At 38.8% G+C, this 20,331-nt stretch overlaps 1 protein-coding gene across 1 annotated transcript; it reads left to right on the top strand.

The window, feature by feature from the left end:
• The first annotated feature begins 180 nt into the window (after positions 1–180).
• LOC144666883 (mRNA-capping enzyme-like) lies at positions 181–19,279 on the top strand. Its single transcript, XM_078528310.1, has 18 exons — positions 181–381; positions 1,242–1,351; positions 1,924–2,027; positions 3,344–3,432; positions 5,291–5,366; positions 5,933–5,963; positions 6,082–6,300; positions 6,926–7,026; positions 7,295–7,396; positions 8,571–8,706; positions 11,361–11,432; positions 11,973–12,053; positions 12,936–13,019; positions 13,379–13,447; positions 14,309–14,409; positions 14,749–14,815; positions 16,926–17,055; positions 17,954–19,279. Exons 1-18 carry the CDS (start codon positions 327–329, stop codon positions 18,079–18,081), a joined length of 1,755 nt encoding a protein of 584 aa, XP_078384436.1. The 5' UTR covers positions 181–326; the 3' UTR covers positions 18,082–19,279.
• The last annotated feature ends 1,052 nt before the right edge of the window (positions 19,280–20,331 follow it).

The following is a 20,331-nucleotide window of genomic DNA, read 5'->3' as shown; positions in this document are numbered from 1 at the left end:
ATTCGGGATATATTGGGCAGTTGCCTTATGAATTTATACAGGAGCCCATTCTGATTTATATCAGTATTCGACTACAACTACTCCCCATCCCCTGTCCGACTAAAAAAGTTCCGATACTGGGCTCCTCACCAGTTCTGCTCGACTGTACGCGACAGGAATGGTAAACAGTGTTTAGCTGCATCACAACGAGGCAAGAAAATATGGCTGCCGAAAGTAAGCCGAAAGAGAAAGCTGGGAAAGTCCGCCGGAAAACGGCTTGATTTAGACAATGATTTCGTAAAAACTCTTTGTAAACTACAGGCAATTATAGAGGAAGAGTTGAAATAATGTCTGTGCCACCACGATGGCTGAACTGCCCCAGAAAAAGTCAGATAATTGCAGGTTTGTTTCATACAACATGGACAACAACAGCTATAAATATTAGAGAAACTTTTGTTGTCGCGTTCTTTGTTTTATATTCAAAGAGAATGGATTGGACTCATGGAAGATTATTGCAACTGGTTACTGAATAAATAAGATATTAAAAGAGGAAGGGAAAACTTGCCTTTAGTGGGAACAATGATTATTAAGGTTTCTGAACGTTCAATTTAAACAGAATATCTGTGGTAAAATTTTGGTATATTCAAAGTCTTGCACTTCGCAAAATGTGTTGAATAAAACTTTTTTGGGTTTAAAGGCTTCTCGGCAGAAAAATTGCAAATAAGACAATAGAGATAGAGACAGATAGTTTATTATATACAACTTCACAACCTGAGTATTGAGCAGTACATCAGACCTTCGACATCCAAAACCTCCAAATCTTGAGGTCTAGAAAAATTACTCCAAAAAGTTATGAGATTAGGGTCCCAAATTGTACCGTAAGATTTACAAAACTGATTAAAACAAAGGAATCTCAATGTTAACTATACCTAGCAGTGTTCAAACTGGCATTATTAGTGTCCTTTTCCCCCTTAGGACTTATAACATTGAGGTTTTAAAATAGCTCGATCCAGATTTGCCAGTGAGAAGAAATGCAACATTACAGTATTTAATCCTTCTAAATTGAGGTGATTTGTATATGCAACTATAATTTTAAAAATCGAGTTAATTTTAGGCCGTATCTATGTATCTGATGGAGGTTGTAATTCATCGTGGAAAACCGTGAGATTTGGAGGTTAAATCCTGAGGCCTGACACTTTATCCATTTTATGCATGTTGATTGCAAAAATGTCAAATTAATGTTCTTTGAATTTTATTTGCAGAAAAATTTCTTGCATTCAAAACACCATTAGGACCACGTTATGATGATGACATCCCTGAGGCTAATCGATTTCAGCTGCCTATGCTGTTTGCATATTTTCAGTCCTTAAAGGTTAGCGAGTATGATATCTTTTTAACTGGAAGGCATGGTGGCCTTATAGGTAGCATGTTGGACTCTGGATTAAGTAGTCCATTCATGAAGTGCTGGTCACTGAGAGTCACACTGTTGTGGTTATATAGTGATACCATCATTATAAAAAAACAAATGGATAATTAACATCCAGGTAACCCTCCTCCCATTCAATAAATGCATTTGTGAACTTCAGGAAGCATGGATAACAAGTACCGGTAGGTAAGAAAGGAGGACTTGAGGTTTCACTGTTAAAATGTCTCCCTTCACCAACTCTTTTTGCACTCATAGTTGTTGTTCTAATAATTTATTGCCTTAAGGCCGATTTACACGGTATGATTTTGTCGCATGCGACATGCTTACGACAGGCCTACGACATGACTTAAGACCATTCAGGTTTGATTTACACGACACAATTCGTGTTGTAGACCTGTTGTAAGCATGTTGCATGCGACAAAATCGTACCGTGTAAATCGGCCTTTCTACATGTACTGTGTGCAAAGTACTAAAAACCTAGGACACTTCCCAGTTGATGCTTAAATTTCATTTTTCAGGTGAGATTAGGATTGATTATTGATTTGACAAACACAAATCGCTTTTACAACAAAGATGAGGTGGAAAAGACAGGAATCCATCACGTCAAGATGCAATGCAAGGGGTTTGTAAATTAATTCTTTTTTAAAAAAAATTTGGCATTGTGCATATTTTTGTCCGAGGTGGGGGACTCCTATATAAAAGGGACAGGGATGCTCATCAACACGTTTAAATTAAACCCTAAAGAATACCAATTTGAACATGACTCAAGCTTTTTTGAGCCCTAAAAGACAACTCTTTACTGCCTGATTGGTTGGACAACCAACACAGCATGATGACATTTTTCATTTCTTTTCATGCATCCCTTAGTGAGACCTCTATACCAAAAAATATTGGTGAGACCAAAATTGGGAATGTGCACCCCTAACCAAGACAACAAGCATCCCTGCCCCCTTTCATATGGCTCAAAATGTGACAATTATTTTTTTAAATTGACCCAGGTAGGCAAATTTTGATTCTTGGTGAATAATTTAGTAGTTGATTATCAATTTGAAGTTGATAATCAGCCTGGTGAAGGGCTAACACTTAAAACATCAGGTTTTCAAAATTTGCTATGGTAGTTTATCTGCCTTTAAGGTCGCGGGGGACAGCTTAGGTTCATCATTGCATTAAAGCGATGCACGAGTGCCGACTGACACACGGAGCAAGACGCGATGGTGTGCGGTGGTCGGTCCGCATCTCACCCCACATGAACCGTGTTGTCGGACACCTTCGATCTCAACCGTGGGGTCTCCGGTGCCCCCGGGCACTGGATCGGGTCGGATGGCGCTGGAGAGGCATAACATCACCATCCGCATCTCCGCCCGGGCTCGCTCACAGAGTGTCTCTCGTCCCACTCTCCACACATCTCCCAATTCCTCGCTTTCACCCCGTCGAACTTCAGTAATATTCTTTCTTCGTCTCAGCTCGCACCCATCCCGAAAAGCGTGATGCAGGGCAAAATTTCGCCTATAATATCATCTGTGGTTCCCCGCGACCTTAACAACTTCCAGTTAATAAATACACCATATTCAATGGCTTAACATATAATATGCGCAAATATTTTGCAAGTTGCGTAGCATTTTTCTGAGTCCCGTAGGGGCGAGGAAAAATATGAGTTGAGTAATGAGCAAAATATTTAATCATATGTTAAACCATCAAATAAGGGATTTATTATTCCACTATTAAGTTTTGGTCCGTATTCTGTAAGTTTGTCCGTCCGTATTTTTGCCCTGTTCTACAGTGTAATAACGTGGCATATTTTGCGCGCTCTTTTGCCTAATATGGTAAAATGGCCAATAGTGGAATAATAATCAGTCTAAGTGTCTCGTCTGCAGAGGCAGCACAACAGTTTTTTTAAGAAACTAATATCTTTGCGATATTCTTAATTATCTTGTAAAGGCATGGTGAGGTACCTTCAAGAGAGCAAGTTGATCTCTTTATCAGAATGTGTGACCGTTACTTCAACCAAAACCCAGGAGAATTAATAGGTTTGTGGACAATACAGTGTTGTTCATTTGTTAGCTGAGTCTCTTATTAAGCATTCTCACACCAGGGCTTCATTCACAGACTTGCAGAAAGCTGGGACCACCTTTTATTTACAATACCATAAATATAGCACCACATGAAAGTACTGCTCAACAACTTGACACTAGGGTTTCAATTACGAATCTATAATAATTTTAAAATTTTTTTAATATGTTTCTATTTTTGACTAATAGAACCATAATTAAGGGTTAATACCAGGCATAACTAATCGATGATCAATGACATCAATTGGTAATCAATGAGTAATCGATGGGTAATCAGTTGATTAGTCATTGATTATTGGCGCTGATCAATGAGTAATCGAAGCCCAAAAATTTTGTGGTCTATCGATTACTCATCGATGACATTGATTACTCGTTGATGTAATTGATTACCTATTGATGTTATTGATTACTCATCGATGACCCATCAATTACTCATCAACTATCATAAAGCACACAAAAGACACATTCCTAACTTTCTTGTACCATTTTTTGTGATTTTTTTTTTCTCTATGTTAGTCATATTTTGCTTTATAACTGGCATTCTTGTTGACGAAGTTACGCCCTCACAAAAGGTCAAATAACCTTCCGGCATATCAAGACGTGAAGGGCTAAGCACAAATACAGATGATATTTCAATATTTCACTTTACCCAACTCTTTATTTAATAACAAAACGATTGAACAGGAAAACCAACCAGTCTGGAAATGAAACTACCGTAACAAGTACGAAGACAAGAATCGACTATGTGGTTATAGATTTTGGTCCGTGGATGTTTGTCAGCAAAGTAAAACTGCTTCGGCTTAGGGAGACAGCCATCATAAGCACTTACATTACGCACTGGAACAGCTGCAAGCAATTTTACTTTCTGTACTTTTTTCACGTGTTACCATGATATTGTTAGATTGTTATAGCATGTTATACTTTTACAAGTTCCGGTTTTCAACCACGAGACTATATCCATGAGTAATCAATGCAATCAATGAGTAATCGATGCAATCGATGACTAATCGATGACCAAAAATTTTGTGGCCTATCGATTAGTCATCGATTACTCATTGATCATCGGCAATAATCAATGACTAATCAACTGATTACCCATCGATTACTCATTGATTACTCATTGATTCCATTGATGTCATTGATGTCATCGATTAGTTATGCCTGGTTTATAACATACTTGTTGGTGCCCGCTTCAAAATAAATGTCACTTAACACCAGCATTACACATAGTCAGAATTTAGCTAAGAAAACACTCAGCTGGCTCATCAACAAGCCCAGCTCGCTTGTCTGGCCTTGGCAGTTCTAAATGTTTATCTTTGCTTTTGCGTGAAATTTCAGCCAGATTTAAGTTATCTTTCAGATAGCGAAATTAGCCGGCAGTCGGCCCTTAGCAACAACCCTGCATAGTAACAAAATGACATTCCAGTAGTTTTCTATTTCTTATTTGTAAAATTCATTAACTATTCATGAGGGTGCAAACCAATCCCAGCACAGTATTCAGATCACATTTACACAACTGTAAACCCCAATACAAATCAAACAATATAATTAACTTTTGATACAGACTCCTGCTCAGCTAATTAGTATTCATTAACTTTTGATACAGATCTCGACTGATTCGCATAACAAAACTTTCCATTCAATTTATTGTTTTCATTTCACAAGTAGAATATATTTTCGCGTCCGATCTGTATGGCCGTTTACAATGGCTCGCCTATCGGCTCGCCATTGTAAACGCCCATACAGATCTCCCGCTCATATTTTATCTACTACTAATAGCAACCAAAATAATGTTGTTTTTTTTCTTTATCTACAGGTGTTCACTGTACCCATGGTTTTAACAGAACTGGCTTTTTAATTATTTCTTACCTTGTAGAGCGAGATGACTGGAGGTAAGGGTTTGTTTGAAGTAAAGATCATTGTATCTTGAGTAAATATTTTACAATAAAAAAAACATTGTGGTTGAAACTTTCTGCTGAAAAAATGATTCAGATTTCGAAATAAAAATTAATTAACTGTAATAGGACTTGAAAAAAGTGTCATGCAGTCATCCAGGACAAGTGGATTTATTTTTTCTGCTAGGAAAGTAACTTTTCATTCTCACTTGCCCAAAAGTTTATACATAACATAGACAAGCATACAACTGTCCTAGTCAAGCTTTGAGAGCTGTTCCTCTTAAGGCCAAGCCTGAATTCAAGTTATTTTGAGCCCAGTAGTTACGTTTACTTAATTATTAAATTGAAAAATACTGAAAAGGGTCAGTTTTTGCACAATCACTAAACTGTGATTTAATGTGATTTTAAATTTGATTTTCTTGACATTATTTTGGTGCTTACCTGCAATCAGGTCAATTAGATTTAACAGCTTTTCCTGCTTTTGCAGTTAAACTACCAATCGATGTTACAGTACTTTAAACCTGCAATTTCCTGACTGTTGTTTATTTTTTGTCTTTTCTTAGTGTTGAGGCAGCTGTACATTGTTTTGCACAGGTTTGTGTTTGAATTGAAATAAAATGAAAAAAAAGCCTGAGACATTTTGCAGCTAATAGTAAATACAGACTTCTCCTCTTGGTGCCTCATTTTAACCACAGTCTCCACTGTTTTGTAGTGTCGCCCTCCAGGAATCTACAAAGCACACTATTTACAAGATCTTGTCAGTCGTTATGGAGACACGAAGGAGTCCATACCGGCTCCCGAGCTACCTGATTGGTGTCTTGAGGAACAAGAAGGACTCAGCGACAATGAAGAACAAAATGGCGAAACTATGGAAGATGGAAGTCGTCCAGACGGAAATAGGAAAAGAATTCGAAGGGATCCAAGATTAAAAGTTAGTCCCTGTTTGTGCATTTCCTTATTCTCAATGAACTGCCATTACTGTAAAGTTGCGGATGAAAGTAATGACACTCGTTACTTCCAGATTTGTATAACAGCCAGTGCTTTCGCTACTTTCAGTGGCTTGCAACTTTTAAGGGCACTGCGTTGTGTTCTTAGGCAATACACTTGACTCTCATAGTGTTCTCTCCACCGAGGTGTATACATGTAAATGGGTTCAGGGGTGATCCCAAAGAAAAAAAACAATGGACACATTAAAAAAGAAAATAAGGACAATGACGCTGGATAAAGTGTAAAAAATTATTGATATTTATTGCTAAAATAAAGTTTAATTATTTGCTAACATCCACTCCCCCCCTTCCCTATAAAAAAAAACAGGGGCTAAAATAAGATAATAAACAAAATGCTTGTTCACATCCACCCCCTACCCCCCTCGTCCCCTTTGAAAATTAAATGCCGGGGGTAATCCTGCAATGGACTAGTATCTTATCCAGGGGAAAGTACATAACTCCTCGAGCTGCTTCATGCTACAGAAACCACAGTTGAGCTGCTGGCTGTATAGGCCATTCACAGACTAAGTGATGACTGACAATGTCCATATCATGTTCGACTGTCTACAGGAGGCAAAGTTTATGGATGAAGTAGAAGGCATAGAAGTTGTACAATCACCTAGAAGAGAGGAAATTCAAGAAATATGTCAAAAAATGTGCTCCTGGGAAAGGTAAAGTTTTACTGGAGATAAGTTAAAAAAGTTCCAGCTTTATTTCTCTATTCCTACACACGGTGCTTTTGACATTGCCAATTCTAGCTATATACGAGTTGTAATTATTAGCATATGTCATTCAGTGCCGTCAAGTGATATCTGCTTATTTGAATGGTCACACACTAGGATTTTATCCACAGACTTATAAGCTAGAACCACCTTGTACAGTATTATAGTCAGTACTGCATAAAAGTACTGCTTAATATCTTACATTTTAATCTAGCAGCAGTGGATTTCCAGGAAGCCAGCCAGTCTCAATGGATGTTCAGAACATTAAACTGCTTCATGAGAAACCTTACAGAGTTAGTTGGAAAGCAGATGGTGTCAGGTTAGTCTCTCTGCAGGCTGAAATCCATCTTCTTTATACTACCGTCACTTGCATCTAAGCGTGAACACTCACCACTGAAACATGAACTAATTGGGTATTAAACGTGTATGATTCGTCATCAAACATTGAAGTTTAGCAGACCATAACGGCAACTTTCAGGCTTAAAATGCTCACCATAAACACTGAGAACAGGCGAAACTTTGCACCAGAAGTGATTCAAGTGAACCTGCAAATGCATATCGACACAGATCAGGATCAATTTGTCGGGGGAAGTCTTGATATTCGCCATTTCAACTGTTTCGAAACCGGAATGTGTTGAAGTTTCGGTACAAAAGTTGCTGTTACAGTCTGCTAAACTTCAAATGTTTGATGACCAATCCTGTCACGTTTGATACCCAATTAGATCATGTTTTGGCGGCGAGTGTTAACGCTTAGATGCAAGCGACGGTAAATGCAGTATACTATTTTTAATGTTAGTTCTGAGAATCTGTTCATAAATCATATTCCCTAGTTGATGCATCATGATCTTGTTAAATTCTCATCGCCTGTTGGCTTGTTGATGTATTGATATTCTGAATAAGAATGACAGCAGATGTTGAAAACTGAATCTTTCTTGCACAGTGTCTTTTCCATAAATCTTAAACACTTTCACTCCCTGTGAAAAAATTGCCATAGAGACTGAGGAATCACCTTCAGTGCATTGTGCAGTGTTGGTTTATTACTTCATATCTATGTTTTATCTATCCAGTCTGTTCATCCATCGGGTCTGTCATTCTATCCTTCACTCATCCATTCAGTCTACCCTCCCATCCCTCCATCTGTATACCAGCCAGCTAGCCCCTCTCCCTCTCTTTTAGTAATCCCTCTCTTCCTCCCTCCTCCAACCAACCCTTTCACCCTGATCCCTCCTTCTCTCCACCAACTATCCCTCTCTCTCTCTCTCCCTCTCTCCCTCTCTCCATTCTTCTCTCCACCCAATATCCCCCCTTCTCTCCCTCCCTTCCTCCCTTCTTTTCTCCACCAACTATTCCCCCTCCCTCTCTCCTTCCCTCCTGCCATACTTCTCTCCACCAACTATATTCCTCCCTCCGTTCTTCTCTCCCTCCCTTCCTCCCTTCTTCCCTACCTACTTTCACCCATCCATTCATCCATGCATTTTCCCTTTTCTTTGCAGATATATGATGCTTATTTTAAAAGAAAAAGAGATTTACCTTATCGACAGAGACAACAATGTGTTTGGTGCACCACACTTTCACTTTCCTCAGCGTAAAAACCTTCACGAGCACATCTTTGACTCCTTGATTGATGGGGTAAAAGAAAATACACTTTATAAAGTGTTAAGTCTGTTGAATATTATTTTTTTTTACAGAATTGATATTCAAGGTAATGTAAGTTAAAGCAACAAGGATTTTACCCTTTTGCATCAGGGGAGAGTGATTGAGTAAGGGCAGTGGGATAATATATTCCATCTGTAAAAAAAGGAAGGTAGTGTTGTGGCCTAGTTGATCAGGCAATGGATTTGTAATCCAGATGTCCCAAGTTCAAATCCTCTTTCCTGCCGCTGGTGGTCCCAAATTAACTTCTCTACACTTCGTAAAAAGCCAACATGTCATTCTCCCAACATGTGAGAGGGGTATCGTTTTCTGCACAAGGCATGTAAAAGGGTAAACATCTTTGTCAAGATTGGTATATTAGAGTTTAAAGGGTTTGGACCAGTTTTTTCTTAGTAACCCCCCCCCCCCCCCCCCCCCCCAGGGTTCTCCATAGTTTTCAGCACAGCAGGTAGGAAAACTTTTTAAACCGGTAAAGAAATTCCGATAAATGCCAGCCGTTTTCTAGTTTACCTACATGAAACAGAATGTTGTCCAAATGCTGGTCGAATTTTATTTCATGACAACGTTAGTTTTAAGGATACATTTGCTGTCGCTTACATGACGTACTACTTAAAATATCGGCGGTCCTCTTTCCTCTTTGCTACCACAGGTAACCAAAGCGTACTATGAGAGTTTGTATGGATGTACTAAGAAGGCTTGTATGGATTTGAAATAAAGTTGAGAAAAATATCCCTTTTTACCGGCGAAAAGTTATAATGAAACTTTAAACCTTACCTGGTGTCACGTTTTTGTATTTCTAGTGCTTTAGAAAGTCATACGCGCGATTTTCGTCTTAACCGTCTGTTGCGTACTAAAAGAAAGACAAGGTAGGAAAGCAAATTCGAAAGGCGAACGCAGGCCTCTTCGAAAAACTCGCTAAAAGTACCTCAAAACCAGACCTAACTCGATCTTTTCCCTTCACGATCCAAGAGCGATAATTATTCCATCTTTCTATGTAATTGAATTGCATTCAAGTTGAAGTTTGGAGCCAAGAACTTCATTTGAATTCACAACTTCGGCACAAATCGGGCGCCATTACGGCCGTGAAATTCAAATGCGAGCACCTAGCTAACGGCCGAGCCTAGGGCGAGTACAAAATCCACCCCATCCGGGGGAGACAGAGGAGATCTCTTGTAAGCACCATCTCATACTCACTACAGCCACTATAAGTTAATTTTTGTAACGGCGGGTAAACCCAAACGTCAGCAACCCATTCAATCAACATTCAAATCTGTGCACCGTTCCGAACGTTACAAAAATTAACTTATAGTGGCTGTAGTGAGTATGAGATGGTGCTTACAAGAGATCTCCTCTGTCTCCCCCGGATGGGGTGGATTTTGTACTCGCCCTAGGCTCGGCCGTTAGCTAGGTGCTCGCATTTGAATTTCACGGCCGTAATGGCGCCCGATTTGTGCCGAAGTTGTGAATTCAAATGAAGTTCTTGGCTCCAAACTTCAACTTGAATGCAATTCAATTACATAGAAAGATGGAATAATTATCGCTCTTGGATCGTGAAGGGAAAAGATCGAGTTAGGTCTGGTTTTGAGGTACTTTTAGCGAGTTTTTCGAAGAGGCCTGCGTTCGCCTTTCGAATTTGCTTTCCTACCTTGTCTTTCTTTTAGTACGCAACAGACGGTTAAGACGAAAATCGCGCGTATGACTTTCTAAAGCACTAGAAATACAAAAACGTGACACCAGGTAAGGTTTAAAGTTTCATTATAACTTTTCACCGGTAAAAAGATATATTTTTTCTCATCTTTATTTCAAATCCATACAAGCCTTCTTAGTACATCCATACAAACTCTCATAGTACGCTTTGGTTACCTGTGTTGCTACGAATTGCTGCAGCTCTTTTTTTCTTTGCTTTGAATACTCAGCATTCACGACAGCGTTGTTACAAAGTTGTATTATGAGTGCTTCTTTTAACCTGTCATCTCGATTTTGTTTTAAACACTTACGAACTTATGAGAAGAATTTGACATCGAAAGCTGCCTTTGTCTTCACCACGCGTCAGCTACGGTCAACTAAGCAATCAGCTATTTTCTGCATTTTGCATGTTTTTGAAAACTGAAATATTATATGTAAGTAATATTTCTCACTTCTGGAATTATTTTTACCTCTTTGCCTTTGCAATTGTTTTTATTTTCAATGGACAAAGTGAAAGGACAGCAAGGATTGCTGCCGCTTCATTTTGGAATCGATCGTGGAAACTGTGCAACAACAGATGTGCACTTGCCGCGAAGTGACACTCTTCCCTGGATATCAGCCCTCAGAAATTCGGAAAGCGAAGGGAAAAAAATATATTGAATACTAGCACAAATTCGTAAATGAATATTGCATTTGTCGCTGTTTATTTTCAATCTGTTATTTTATATGTTCAATCATGACTACGAAGGTGAAACGAGTGGTGTTACTTTGTTATTTACCTGTTGAATTTACAAGATATCTTAGCGATTCTAGGCGGTAAAGATTCGTGTTACAAGCGGTAAATTTTACCGGTTACCGCCTGATAAGGAGAACACTGCCCCCCCTCTACCTCCAGGATTAGTTATCACTTAGTTGATGTGTTGTTGTTGTTGTTTATTTTAAAGGAAATGGTCCTTGACAAGGAAAATGATAAAGTTCATCCCCGATACCTGGCTTATGACATAATTAGATTCCAGGTAAGCTGTTTCCATTTCTTTTTTATGATTTATCAGCAATGTTTTAATTGATATTTTAAAATGTTATAATTTGTTACAGTATTAAATTTATCTATCTTGAGCGTGTTTTACAACATAAGGAATATGTCAATGTATTTTAAATAACTTCTTTTTGCTTTAAGGTAAATCTTTGCTGATATTAGTGTTTTCATTTAACCTGATTGGCATACCACTTTGCATGAAGAAGGTTTCATGCTTACTGCTGTTTACAAATCGACTCCAAACTTTAAAAGAGCTTGTGAAACTTACTTATCTGCAACTTTGTAGCCCTTTATGTGTTATATTAAGAAAGATATTTGCTTTCAAATTAGCCCATGCATTCTTTGTAAAATGTTGAGTAAGCTGCGGTTTAGGGGGGCAGAACGCGACGGCACGTTCACATTCTGAGCTCTACCCTATACTTCAAAGGACAGATTTTCAGCGTTTTTTGCACTGTGTAGCGCGATCATTGACTGAAATGTTGCTAATAAGACCGCTTATTTTCTGATCCTTCACTTACAGGGACAGGAAGTCGGTAAAAAAAGCCATGATATCAGAATGCTGTGCATTGAGAAAGAAATCGAGTTTGCCCGCAGCCAAGCAGTAAGTTTTGCTGGTTTTTTTGTTTTGTTTGTTTGTTCTGTTTTTTCCAAGTGTAAACAATCCTTAATGTGTTGTTCTAGAAAAGATCCACACACCCCAAGAAAATTCTGAAACTTAAGGTTAGCTTCATACTTTCGTTCAAAAATTTCGCTTTTGAGATCGATCCCACACTCTGTCGAATATTCCTCCCCCCTCTCAGTTCATATTGCAGCTTTGACACGACACTCATTTTCCCAGTTGCTTTACTACTATTTTATTTTGCCGACTGATCAGGAGAGGGAAACAGCCAGCTATGCAGTTTAGAATGAAGTTGTGGGTCGCGATCATATTTAAATTCTTCTTGCTGATTACATACATTCTTTTTAAATATGTTAGGTCTAAAAATTTGGTGCTACATCAACACAAAAGAGCGATTTTTAAATGAGTGTTGTAAAACCAAAACCAGAAAATCACTCTGGCCAATCATAAAACACACAGACAATCCAGTGAACCACTCAAAACTCGAAGTAAATACGTTTAGTCAGCGTGAAGCGCGGGAAAATGTGTGTGAGCGAGTCACGATTGGTTTTGGTTTTACTTCTGATTGGTTGAAAAAAAAAAATGGCGGGGGAGTTTTAAACCAACCACTAAGCCTAGTAATGCAAAACCAATGCAAACGCGAATTACTTTCGACACTTAAGTGAAAGCCGATCTAAAAGTGGCGCGAGTTTTTTAAACCAGTCACTAAGCGTAGTAATGCAAAACCAAAGCAAATGCGAATTTCGACACTCAAGTGTAAACTGCTCTATCCCCTAGTTGTTGACTTTTTAAATTCTTACCACCTTCTTAGTAATATATCAATTTTGTAAGGAGAAATAACATTTTTATTTTCCTTTCTTTTAGGCACAGCAAGGATTATTTGACAAGTCGAGGGAGCCATTTAGTATAAGGGCAAAGAAGTTCTTTCCAGTAGAAAAAGCAGAGTGGGTAGGTGTTTTAGTCAGCAATCAACTACAATCTTTAACAAAAACCTTGGCGCAGTTGCTGTTTTTCTTACTTGAAACATGAAAAAATTAAGTAATTCACCCTCTCCCACTTAACAATGTTGCGTAACGTGCAAAAATCTAATACCTTCAATTGCTGCCTAATTTTGCTCACAAACTGAAGCGCACTGCACAACGAAACAGCTTTGGTTTCTCTCGAAAGTTAGCGTGGCGACTGCAAAATTACCACACAAACTATTTCTGTACATATTTCAGAATGTTTAATAGATTAGTCGGTCAAAAACCTAAAAGAGTGGCAGTAATTCGGTACGTTTCACTAATATGTTTTATTTTCTATTTTAGATTTTAGAAAGCTGGAGTCCAAAACTTAGCCATGAAAATGATGGTCTTATATTCAATCCAGCTGAGGAGGTGAATAAGATAAAAGTGTACAAAAAAGATCGGAAGCTTCTGTGTCTGATTTACTTAACAAGTTTTCCTGCACCGCGTTCTCTAATATAAGGAGCGGCGTTTTCTTTATTTCTTCATGTGCAACCTTAAGTGAGATCTTGACAGCTAAAAATTTTGGCGTTCTGTCGTGAACACTCCAAGTGAGATCTTAAACCCGTAATTTACACCCCAAAGTAAGACGACGAAAATCTCCATCCCTTTCATATGGGAGCCCCCCCCCCCCACCCCCCCCCCCCCTTGGCCCCCTCGGGATGTAAGAGAGTTTACCACGAAGAAACATAAACGAAAGGTTATTGAGTTCGTGCAGAAGTTTCTGATTCGTGTGCATTAAACGTTTTCAGTCTTAGACGTCCTCTGAAAATTACTACGATAATATTTTTTAAAATTAATTTCCTTGATCTTAAAGTAATTAAGTAGGCGAATAGGTCTTCTCGTACATGGCTGCACCTAGTACATCAAGATGGAGATATAAATTAAATTGTTGTTGCCGGAAGGAAGAAGGGAGCCATAATACCTTTTTGGTGTTTTTTAATTCCACAAGGACCAAGTTGAGATCTAAAATTCCTGATGGCATCACAATAATATCACTTGTTTATCGCTCCAGTGCACTTGCGTGGTGATTTTGAACAAAATTGGACCACTATTCGTAGTCTCCATGTCTTTAGGCTCTTGAGTTTTTTAAGTGAAACTGGTGACAGTGTCACTTTAATTGTTCTCTCTACACATTCGGCTACTTGATAAACATTTCTGACCAAAGAGAAACAGTAATTTGAGAGAGAAATAAATTAATAACTTCACATATTTATTGTCTTTCTTTTTTAGCCATATGCTCCCGGCCAAAGTCCTGAAGTATTAAAATGGAAACCACATACACTCAACTCAGTGGATTTCGTGCTTAACATACGAACTGTCGCGCAAGAAGGGTATGTCACGGGGGATTCCCCTACATAGCATAAGAACTGTCACGCAAGAAGGGTATGTCACGGGGGGATTCCCTTATATAAGCTCTAAAGGGTATACGCCGCCTAAAAAGCATGGGTTTTGTTTAAGCTCTTTTGGTTTAGAAATAGTCATACCTTTCGCCATTTTCGTCTGGGTATTGTTTTGCGTTCGGGTTTGAAATTGGGTATGGTTTTAACTAATTCAGATTTCAGTCATCGAAGAAAAATTTTCTATTTACGTTGCAAAACCAACGGCACTTACTAAGCGCCTTATTTAAACCCTTGCTTAAATCAGTAATATCCGTCCTCTTTTTGTTACAGTTGTATCCCTCAATCAATTGGTGCACTGATGGTCGGCGGTTACGATAAACCATTTGCTGCTATCAAGGTTTGTCGTCATCTTGTTTTTGTTGTTTTAAAGGACAACAAAGGGTGAACTGAGATTTAGCCTGTGTCGATGCCATTTTACGACACTTGTTAGTTTTGTTCTTAAAAACTGCGTGTCACCACTCGACACTTGCTTAGAAGAAATTTTCACTATATACCAAATTATTTTTTCGACGTTTTTGCTTGTTTACAAGCTAAAAACGTAGAATAGGGGTTATGTGGACAAAATTTGGAACCACATATTTGTAAACTCTCAAGGGACTTTTTTAATTTCTCAAGGGACTGTTTTAATTTCTCAAGGGATTACTTTCCGCTGTGGGTGATCATTTGCGATCTCGTGAAAAAAACGTGACTTGTCACATTTACAAACGTTATATAACAATTTTAAAAGTGACATGTCAGCTTTCTTATCTCAACGCTCGTGTGTCTGAAAGGCGATCTATAAAAAGCGTCGCACAAACAATGGATTGCGTAACTAAAACACGAATAAATAATCACTAGCACTTACATCGTTTAAAAATTACAAACGTCAAAAATAAACCATACCAAAAAACTCGCTCTTTTCAAAGATATTATTGAAGTTAAAACAAATGCAAGAGATGGGGGCTTCTTTTAGCTTAGGAGCGGTTAAAAATTAGGCCAAATTTGGTCGCTACATGCAAGCGCAACTCTATTTCGTCATCAGCCTAGGTCGTTAGGGACGTGACCTCGCGTTGACAGGGAATGACAGCAATGTTGCATGAATCGGCTTTACAACATGCGATCGTATCTACGCAGTTCGAGTGGAATTTCAGTCAAAGACAGCAAAATTCTTTCGTATTTCATCTTCAAATATAATTCGAAAGCATTCACTGTATATATGGCTTTTGTTTAATCCTGGGTCTTGATATCCGACCCTCGCAGAGCCTAGACAAAACGCAGCTTGAGTGTAACGATCTGTTTACGCCGCAATTATATGCGCAATGTTTTCTCCGACAGTAGTCGGAAATATCCGTATTTTTTTCGTGCTTTTTCGTGGAGCAATCGTAACGATACGGCCTTGAAAACATTGAACAGCGGTCTACCTAAAACAATTCAAATATGGCGTCGCAAAAAGCGTCGAACGCAAATTTTGCTGTTTCATTTGCTAATTTCGCTGCCGTAATCGACTGCCTCGAAAAGTCCTTGCAATTTTAAAGTATAGAATTGTCAGATCTCGGTGAAATTTGCACTGTTTATTTGTGGGTAAGATTTCCGCACAGGACCCTACATTAATTATGCATACAATTTTCTGACTGATTCGTTCTTTTCATGATTGCTGTTTATGTATAGTGATAGTATGAAATAGTTGTATACATAATTAATGTAGGGTCCTGTGCGGAAATCTTTCCTATTTGTGTAATGTTAAGGAATATGTGTATAAATACCCGGCGCGGACGAACCATTTTTGACAAAATTATATGGCTGCATTTCCTCCGCGAAGATAGGAAATTGTTAAACTAAACTACAAAGAAACTGTAATGATAAGTTCGAAGAACAATGCACAGGATAAACCTTCGACTCATACTTCATGCAAAAACGTCGATATCTCGAAGAGACTTTGATCTACTAAAAAATGCGTTTCACCACTCAGAAACGAAGCCAAAACATACGGCCTGCTAGCATTCCTCCCTCGCTACTTCACCACTACGTTGATCCGGTGCCTTTCTCAGTGTCGTGTTTATAGTAGGTGACCTTATCTGGCCCTATCCCTAACCTAAGCGTGAAGCAATTTTCTAATAATCACCTTATCTAGGCGGCCTAATTTCATCTAATCCCGGGCATCTTATAATCAAAGAACATGTTTGACCTAGACCACAGCAGATTTGGCATCGTCCATTACGAAAAGCTTGTTTACCATTGGTGGCATCGACCGTTTACGAAAGTGCAATCAGCGACGGCGTGAAGCTTTCGAACCGTCCTTTTCTCTAGCTGTAATTTTCCGTTTGACCGGCATGAAGACTGGGGCACAGTTAAACACCGTGAAGTGCTTGAACAAGTTGAGAGCCGCGTGAAAGCTTTCCCCACTGGCCGAATTTTGTTCAGTTTTAACTACTGTAGTCAACTACTTTTGTTAATTTTCTTCCTCTCAGGTAACAAAAGAATTGAAAAACCTAAACAAGAAAGTTGTTGAATGTACTTGGGACGCTGAGAACAATCAATGGAAGTTCCTCAGAGTCAGAGAAGACAAAAGCTTCCCCAATGGCTACAACACGGCTATGAGTAAGATCAAGTTTGGTTATTATTTTTTAATGCATGGCCGCGCGAGTAGGGAACTTAAGCACAGACGTTTTGGGCCAGGGACAAGTACCGAAGTCGAATTTTCTCTTCTTTGCCGTGTAATCTTGAATTTTTGCCCGTGAAGTCAAGTTGAAAATACTAAAACGGGGACTTTCCAAACTCATTCTATTAGGTGAAAGCGCCCAGAACGATAACAGTCAATTTTTAAGTGCAGTTCGTGGCTCAAAAATGTCTGTGCTTAGTGTCACACTAACAAGAGCTAAGCTGTTTGTGGTGTTATTTGCAAAGAACATTATGGTCTTACAATGAGAAACAATTGCTCTGCATGCCTTGTGGTAACTGTGTTTTCTTTAGCTTTGCGCTACAAGATTCACTCACCATTGCAATCAGAACAAACTGTACTGGGGTATTCAACCAAACCAGAACCAATCGCGACTTGACGTAGACGCTTTTTCCCGCGCTTAATACCAGCTTCATGTTTCTCCCGCGCTCACAAGAGTCCACAAGCGTGTACATATTTTCCCGCGCTTGGTACTTGTGCCATTTTTCCCGCGCTTGGTCTCGGTTCTTTTTTCCCGCGCTTGTCCCGGTCATTTTTCCCGCGCTTGTCGCAGGTTACATGTTTTCTGCGCTTGGTACCGGCTAAATTTTTCCCCGCGCTTGGTATCGGTTACATTTTCCCCGCGCTTTATGCTTCATGCTTTCCGCGCTTGGTACCTTTTCAATTTTGTAAGACAATTGCTCTAGTAGCCTGCGAACAGGCTTTCGCAGGCTATTGCTCTAGCAACGATCCATCCCATTAACAGTTTTCCGCGTGGACTAAGGGATTCTTGCATATGTGATGAGATTAATAAAGTACACGCAATCTTTGATATTTCAGGTGTGTGTAAAAGCATTAAACAGCCAGTCACAAAGAAATGGCTTCTTGAAGTTATAGAGAAATACCGCTACCATTCAAATCGACACAGGGACCCCAATGTCGCCTCCACGAGTCACGCAGGGGTGTAAATACAGGTCTACCAACAAAGTACGAACGTGAAACAACCGCCTGCAACTGGAATTTCTTCGCCTGTAGCTGTGAACGCTTTAGACTTCGAAAGCTGAAAGCAAATATATCGCACACTCAGACCTCGTCTTTTCCGACTGGTTAGAAGAGAACCGACGCTCGGCGCCAGCGCTTCCTGTAGAGTCTTCGTAAAAGCCGAATACAACCGACAGGTTTTACCGAAAATATGCCGAACGTCGAAGGTTTGCAGCTGGTCATTGCAGGCTTTTTTTAGCATAAACCGCTGTCCGTCTACACTTAGAACAATTCCTTAGCTACTTTCATCCTGTCATTTGATTCTTCTTGCATTATTTGTACATTTTCTGTATTTTTCCCTGTGGTGATTTTCCTGAAGTGATCACGTCCGACATTCTTACACCCTCTCTTCTTGATTTTGTTTTTAAAAGGTAAAGGTAAAAAAAGGTAAAAAGGTAAAGAGAAGTAGGAAATTAGTGGTCACTGGTGATGATTTAAGAATTTAAGTCGAACTTGACTCAAAACAAAGACAAATGATCTGTAACAACAACAGTGACTATATTGCTAATACAGTGAATGCCCGATATAACCATGCGACAAGGGAAAATGTGTTCGCTGTAACATAAAAATGTGACAAGGGAAAATGTGTTCGCTGTAACATAAAAATGTGACAAGGGAAAATGTGTTCGCTGTAACATAAAATTGAACTTTGCGACTGATGAAGGGGGTCATTCCCGAAACTTTTCGCAAAACGAAACAACAATTTAGCACTGTTAAAGAAAAACTTTTTTATAGCACCAAAACACAAAGTGCTACGCAGCACCTATTTATTATTCTTCGCTATAATTTGAGTTCTTTAGTAACTTTGTCGGGCTGAATATCGTTTGTTATACCGCGGACTTCTTTTTTTAAAGGGATTTGTTATATCGAGGTTCCACTGTACCGTAAAATCATATAACCCCACCCAATTATAGGCCAAGCCATCTGATAACTGAAAACGAAAAAAAAAACTTTGGTTATACCCCCCTCCTATGGATAAGCATGCTTAGTAGTTACCTTATTCAAACAGAAAATTTCGCGATAAAAAGATTTCGCTAAAATTAAATGTAAATACATGTCAAGTACAACACTCTGTTCATTGTTATCTCTAAACAAGTTAACAATTAAAATAACACGATTTCTTTGTTTTCGTTTTCGTTTTTTGGTTTGCTTGTTTTTGTTTTGTTTTCCATCTTGATTTTCTTGTTTGGAGTCTTTGATCGGTGCGATAAAATTTGGCTCCGAAAATCTATGCTAAATCGTGAAAATGCTATGTCGGTAAATCTGGCATACAATATTGCGAATAGGCAAATGTATACGCTACGATTTGTTGGCCTGATTTCCTTTGCCTTACTTGAATCGCGAGGATGAAAGGCGGCCTGATTTATAAAATCTGTTGCACTGCAATAGATTTTTAACCGCGCGCTCATTTTGTTCAGCCAAAAGAAACCGAGATAGAGTGACATGTAAAATTAGCCTTACGTTTTCAATAATATGGTAATACAAAGCTTGGGTCTATAACCAAGAATATCTCTTGTGAAGTATATATAGGTGTACGAGCAATTTTTTGCCAAGGTGGGAAGTCACCCATTTGCTACGATACACTAACGTTGGCCTACATATGAAGTGTAAATACATATATGTTATTTGCCGGCCTGGAGGTCCGTATTGGGAAAAACTGTACCCTCGGTCTTGAGCACGGCCCGAGGCCGCGGCCGAGGGCCGTGCTCAAGACCTAGGGTACAGTTTTTCCCAATACGGACCGACCTAGGCCGGTAAATAACGTTTTTATTTTTTTCCTGCTTAAGTTTGTTTGAATTTAACAAACAGTGAAAAAATCTGTCACAAAATCTTTGTATACGCGCGGATTTGATTTCAATGTCGAGTCCGACTTGATCGACAAGCAAAAGTCAAGCATTAAGCAAGACAAACATTAATTCCGAATAAAATAGCTTCGCTTAAAATGAACCGTACTCAAGAAATGTTCAGCTTAATTTACACTGCAGTAAATCAAGAAAAGTCAATGAAATCATACTAAAATATAGCACAAATATGCCACAAAACCTAATACTTTTAATAATAATCGATTTCGGCTTCCGAACAATTCCCTATAAGCTTAAATAATGTTTTGAAAAGTCTTGTTAGAAGTTTTGCAACTTTGCTAAGCCTATTTTTCTGATTCAAAAATACTCTTTGGC

Source organism: Oculina patagonica, chromosome 9 (genome assembly GCF_052425735.1).
Source record: "Oculina patagonica isolate OP01 chromosome 9, crgOcupat, whole genome shotgun sequence".
Lineage (NCBI taxonomy): Eukaryota > Metazoa > Cnidaria > Anthozoa > Scleractinia > Oculinidae > Oculina > Oculina patagonica.
Note: the sequence above shows the minus strand (reverse complement) of the source record. Positions and strands in the feature narration are given on the sequence as shown.